Source organism: Oncorhynchus mykiss, chromosome Y (genome assembly GCF_013265735.2).
Source record: "Oncorhynchus mykiss isolate Arlee chromosome Y, USDA_OmykA_1.1, whole genome shotgun sequence".
Classification (NCBI taxonomy): domain Eukaryota; kingdom Metazoa; phylum Chordata; class Actinopteri; order Salmoniformes; family Salmonidae; genus Oncorhynchus; species Oncorhynchus mykiss.
The window spans coordinates 19,065,941-19,072,052 of record NC_048593.1 but is presented as its reverse complement, the minus strand read 5'-3'; the positions used below and the strand labels follow the sequence as shown (position 1 = coordinate 19,072,052).

Genomic DNA, 6,112 nt, shown 5'->3' with positions numbered 1-6,112 from the left:
TATTTCTTTAAACATTTATTTAACCGTAGCCTAGCTAGTCCCTCTTCAGAGAGTATCTATCATACAGCAAATAATCTCTAGCCTACACCTATACAGATAATATCCAAGAGATGCTTAACACAAGGAGACTGCACAAGCCTTCTAAAAATAAATGGGCCAATTCCATTTCGTCACTAGCATGTCATTGCAATGTAAAAGGAACAAACAGAAAGCTGTAATGTGTGTGATTATAAGGTTGATAAGACTGTTTCATTGTCTTGCGAGAAGGCTCATACAATTATTTGTTATCCGTGATGGTATAAAATAAGTTATAAATACTGTGGTTATAAAGAATTATCAAACATTTTAGGCCTATACAATCTGAGCACTGACATTTCATTTTCGTAAAGAGAAGTTGGGTCAGCTTTCTAGATTTCTTACCTAGGTGATAAAGAGATGACTTCCTCTTCTTATGACCCATCTAATAAAAAGGGCATTGGAGTGATTAAATCGTGTGCTGTTCATTCCTCCTTCCCATTCATCAAAGCGCAATGTTCAGCTACTAATCTGCTTAACTAATTTTATCGTGGTTCCTTATCAAAGAGATCTCTGATACATAACATTCAGTGCAGTGGTATTCAAGTTAACACCTAGCCTACTCCAAAGAGCCGTTGGTTTCGATTGCCTACACAACGACCTTGGCCTTTGAACTCTCTGTTCTCCCGTGGATCACACATTCACTTCAAAAGCCCGAGGCACGACAGAACTCTTCAAGAAAGACACAGGGTTGTTATAAGTGTTCTCACTCCAGCAGACAGCATCTCACCTGAGGTATTCACAACGGGAGAAGGAGCTCTACCCGATCTATCTGTCTCTCACAACAAGAGCTTCACTGGCTTCAATTTTACAGGAAAATAATACATTAAAATAACTTGGAATTATGGAAGGACTCACTCTGGCTTTCTTCTTGGCGCTTCTGGTGGACTCGATCTGTGTGGTTGGAGCAGAGAATTTCTCAGGGAACCGTGAGGCTTTCTTCCACGGGATTCGTAGGTTTCCCCCGCCAAGCGGAGGTCACAGGCACCCTGTTCGTCACTCGAACAGGTTCCCACTCTACATGATGCAGCTCTACCGGACTCTACTCGAGGGAGACACCGCCAGGACGCCAACTGTTAGCGCCGCCCGGACCAACAACGATGACAACCCCCGCCTTCACGACTCTGACTACGTACTCAGTCTGGTTGCCAAAAGTGAGTATTTTTATTTTACAAAACACTTAGTTTATACCGTGGATTTTTTTCTGTTTACAATTAATTATAAGATGTTTTGGAGATGTGTGAAAGCACTTTTACGCAACATAATTGGACACACTAATTCAATGTGAAGTCATATTTGAACTATTATGTTTGCATAATTAAATTCACCCTCAGTAAACATAGTAATTATTTTAGCACTTGGACACCTTATACAATGTTTATTGTGAAGAGCCTTCCATATGCATAATTTCAGCGGGTATTATTTAAAAGTGTGTATACTAGCCCCAGGCTGTCTGTTATAACAGTGTCAGGCGCGGAGCAATACACAGTGTGACAGTAACAACATTCTACTTGATCAACTGCTCATCGCATGTCAAAAGAGGACGTGTGAAAGCTGTCTTGTGGCACGCATTTTACTTGCTCGCTGTGGGCTGTGGGCAACAATAAAAGGCATGTGACACCATCTGTGATTGTAATGAATGGGACATAGTCTGATAGTCACAGAGGTGAAAGAGAGATGATTGCACACTTTCATAATCCTAGTCTGCCCTCTGCATCATGCATTGCGAACTGATTTTCTATGTTATCTCCCCAGGTTGTCACCAGATCGGTGGGAGGTGGTCTGTCACCTTTGACATGTCCTCCATCTCTGCAAGTGACAAGGTCCAGCGCTCCGAGCTGCGGATCCGCCTGCCTGCATTCTCTGCCTCTAAGCGTGTCACTGTGGACATGTACCACTCCCAGAGATGCTCCTACTCCAGCCCGCCATGCCCAAAGGAGAGCCTCTTCCTGGGCCACCTGAAGGCAGAGCCAAGCTCTCTGACCTCCACATCCAACTGGAGGGTGTTCAACGTCACCGCCCTGCTCCACTACTACTGGCTGCACCAGAGAGGCTCCGCACCTGGCCAGGAAGTGCGCAGGCCAGTGGAGAGAGAGGAGGAGGAGGGACAAGAGAGGGTCCTGCACCCCACAGCCGACCGGGTCATGGTGGTGGTCTTCTCCAAGCACCAGGCAGAGAAGCGGGCACCCACCCTCATCCACACCGCTGAGCACTCCAAGTACGTCACTCTGGACTGGGAGCGAGCTAGAGCTGGGGCCGACCCTGCTGCCAGCGTAGAGGTAGAGGGCGGAAAAGGAACCAGTCGAAGGAAAAGGCATGGGTACCACCAGAGAGCAGGAGTGGCTGGGGTGGCCCCTGGTGTGGCCCCCATGGAGGAGAGGAAGGACCCGTTGTGCAGGAAGGTGGACATGTGGGTGGACTTTGACCAGATTGGCTGGAACGAGTGGATTGTTTACCCCAAGCGCTACAATGCCTACCGCTGTGAGGGCAGCTGCCCTACCCCAGTGGACGAGACCTTCACCCCCACCAACCATGCTTACATGCAGGTAAAACTGCCAACACTACATGATCACTGCTGAAAATAATGCTTGAAATAGAGCCTTTGATTTGTTTCATATTACAATATTGCCTTTTCCCCTTAGTTTATGATTTCACTTGCATTAACATCTCTCTCTTTTCTCTCCAGAGTCTGCTGAAACTTCACCACCCAGACAGGGTCCCATGCCCGTTCTGTGTGCCCACCCGCCTGGCCCCTCTGTCCATGCTGTACTATGAGAACAGTGAGGTGGAGACGCGGCACTTTGAGGGTATGGTGGTGGAGGAGTGTGGTTGCCACTAATCAGCCTGTGTGCCAACATGGACACCCCATAGGCACTTTCCATCCCAGGTAAACACCACTCTGTCCCAGCTTCTGCTCTCAATGTGCCTCAGGAAGAAAGTTGAGGTGCAAAGGTGTGGGCTTACTCTGTGAGTGTAGTCTCAAAGCTCAAGGCTTTTCTACAAAGGCAGCTACTGCTTTCAGCCATGCTACACTATGGTTGTACTGGACACTGAAGCAGACTGAACACAAGCACTGAAAAAGATCAAGAGAATCGTCAAAAAAGGATAAAAAGAATGACTTATAATACCCGTATACATGTATAATGTATAAGGACTAATGATTAAGACAAAAGCCGATACAAGGACAACGCAGACCCCTTAAGTGCTTTAATTCCTCTGTATGACCCAGTGTTGATACAGTATTATTTTAAAATGTAAATATTTCATAAGAGTAATGTATTTTTTTAAAGGACCGAAGTATGTTTGTTTAATAAATCCTCAATTAATTGCAGTCTGCTTCTATGGTACAGTATATTCTCTCAACACTTAATAGTAGAGAGAACACGCAAGGATGAAATAAAAAAATGGATGACAAAGATTTTTTTTTATGTTATTACTCAGCTTCAGTTCCTCTGGAAAAAATATGAAGCAGAATGTAGCCCTAGTTTTTCAATCAACACATTAGCCTACACCAGGGATGGGCAACAGGCCCTTTTGTAGGCCTACGAATACATTTTTAGGAACTAACTTAGGTTCTCAACTTACGGTTGAGAGTTAGAATGGTAGATCTAAACTTGTAGTAATCATGATCGAATTACCGACCAGGGGGCTCCCATTGATCATCAGATATCATATTAAAAACTGTAAACGTTTGTCTCCACCCTATGGCAAAATGTGTAGAATTGAAGGAAATTAGCTGTAAAACTGCTCATTTTTCTCTCTGCCCCATGGCAAAATGTGTAGAATTGTAGGAAATTAGCTGTAAAACTGCTCATTTTTCTCTCTGCCCCATGGCAAAATGTGTAGAATTGTAGGAAATTAGCTGTAAACTGCTCATTTTTCTCTCTGCCCCATGGCAAAATGTGTAGAATTGTAGGAAATTAGCTGTAAAACTGCTCATTTTTCTCTCTGCCCCATGGCAAAATGTGTAGAATTGTAGGAAATTAGCTGTAAAACTGCTCATTTTTCTCTCTGCCCCATGGCAAAATGTGTAGAATTGTAGGAAATTAGCTGTAAACTGCTCATTTTTCTCTCTGCCCCATGGCAAAATGTGAAGAATTGCAGCTAACTTGCTTTAGAACTGAAACAAACGGGGAGGCTGGAAGGGATACAACAAACTCTGCTAGGGCCAGCTCTAACTGAATGTGTGGGTATGCAGACCCGTGAGCCACTGTGTCCCCCCCATGATGAGTCCAGATTTTTGTAGCCCCCTCCACCATCAAAGTTGACCACCCCTGGCCTGCACCAATACTTAACCGCAACAAATTCTGAGAATGCCATTGGGGGATACAACATTCTATTGGAGAACACTAAAACATAATCCAAAGGCTTTATCCTTCAGACAGTACAATGAGTAAATAACATTAAATCAATGGACGAAGGAGTGAGGAAATATTGCATGTTCGTGTTTTCTTTTCCTGAGCGATTTGATTTATGCCTGCAGATAAATAATGCAGCACTAGGAGGCAGTCTCTTCTTCCCTTTTATAATGCAGTGTTCATTAAATGAAGGAGACAGCTTAAAACACACAGTAAAACACACGTTCCTTGTTATCCTCAAGGCTGCAATACTCCAGCAGATCCATCAAATGGCTAAATGTCCATTTCAAATTGAGCATCCTTCCCTGCAAAAAAACAAGATGAAAACAGTGCAGCCAAATTGAAAACAGTCATAAAAATTATAGACACTAATATATAACACGTGTATGCATGCGCACACACTCACACACCAGACCTTTACCTGCACTCTTGTCTGGTGGTGGAATTAGGTTGTTGGGGGGTCTGTTTAGGGTGGGCTGTGTCAGTGGTTGTGTTGTTTGAGAGGGGGCTGGTTACCCCTGGGATATCAGGGCGGCAGGGAGTGGTGCGCTCCAGAGGGGCGGTTCGACACTCAAGGAGGAACTTCCTGTCGTAGATGATTCGGTTGCCTGGGTGGGTTTGGTGGAGGTCGATTGGCAGTAAGAGAGATTACAAACAGGGTAGATGAAGGCAAATAAGCACCAGATATTAATAATAATAATGATAAAGAATAAACATGTTAAATTAGGCCTATTATTATTGTAGCGATCATCCCTATATGAGCTATGTTACAATGTCCAACAAGTGAGTTAATTATTGGCATGATGTGTAGGGTGTTTGCTTTTCACGATAACAACCTGGGTTCGCTACACTGGTGTCAGAAGTGGGATGGCGTCCGTGTGGCCATTAGACCACTGAGTAGTCGAAGCATGGGACATGCCTTCCCATTATGAGCCACACTGGTTGAATCAACATTGTTTCCGCTTCATTTCAACAAGTGAGTAAACCCTATTGACGCGATGCATTGGGTATTTGTCTTTCACGCCATTGATCAGGGTTCACTTCCCTGTCCCGCCATTCGCTACATTGTTACGACGATGATGACTATTATTAAAATAATATATTATTGTATTTACTATAAGGCTATTATTATGATTGAGTTTCACATACCTCCAGGGGTCATACTGAAGAGTGTCCCTCCTGGTGTTGTAGAATAATCTTGAGGCACGAGGGCCACATCGTTGATGACAGGGCGGGTGGTCGGGATAGCCTGACTAGTCGTTTGACTCCCAGTACCCCCGAAGACATCCTTTAAACTACGAATACAAACCAAACAGCTGTAAACCATGCCCTTTGAACAAGACCAAACGTATAGCAGATGACAGACAGTGCGCAAATTTCACATTTAAAGGTCAGTTTTTCTCCTCATTCCATCTTTTCGGATCACCTTGCCCTCCACGTGCCTCCAATACAAAATAATTTTGCGTAAGTGCTCCTCAAAACAACGTTGAAAGTACGTCACCCTGCATAAACCAAATAAGGGAGAGTTCACAGGGAGTTGTAGTTTTAGCCTAAATAACTTAATGTAAACTGAATGATAGAATTATGATTGTTAAAAAATATAGAAGGTTTTAAATATTCCTGTGAGAGTACATGGATAGCCTTAATACATAGGCCTAAGTCTTTGAAACAAAGGATAA

At 43.9% G+C, this 6,112-nt stretch overlaps 1 protein-coding gene and 1 pseudogene across 1 annotated transcript; one reads left to right on the top strand and one right to left on the bottom strand.

Moving 5' to 3' along the window:
- Nucleotides 1–1,703: 1,703 nt before the first annotated feature.
- On the top strand, nucleotides 1,704–3,637 carry LOC110509752 (nodal homolog 2-A-like). The gene is made up of 2 exons (XM_021590836.2): nucleotides 1,704–2,621; nucleotides 2,762–3,637. Exons 1-2 carry the CDS (start codon nucleotides 1,794–1,796, stop codon nucleotides 2,912–2,914), a joined length of 981 nt encoding a protein of 326 aa, XP_021446511.2. The 5' UTR covers nucleotides 1,704–1,793; the 3' UTR covers nucleotides 2,915–3,637.
- A 458-nt stretch (nucleotides 3,638–4,095) lies between these two features.
- LOC118945267 lies at nucleotides 4,096–5,916 on the bottom strand (annotated as a pseudogene).
- Nucleotides 5,917–6,112: the final 196 nt, after the last annotated feature.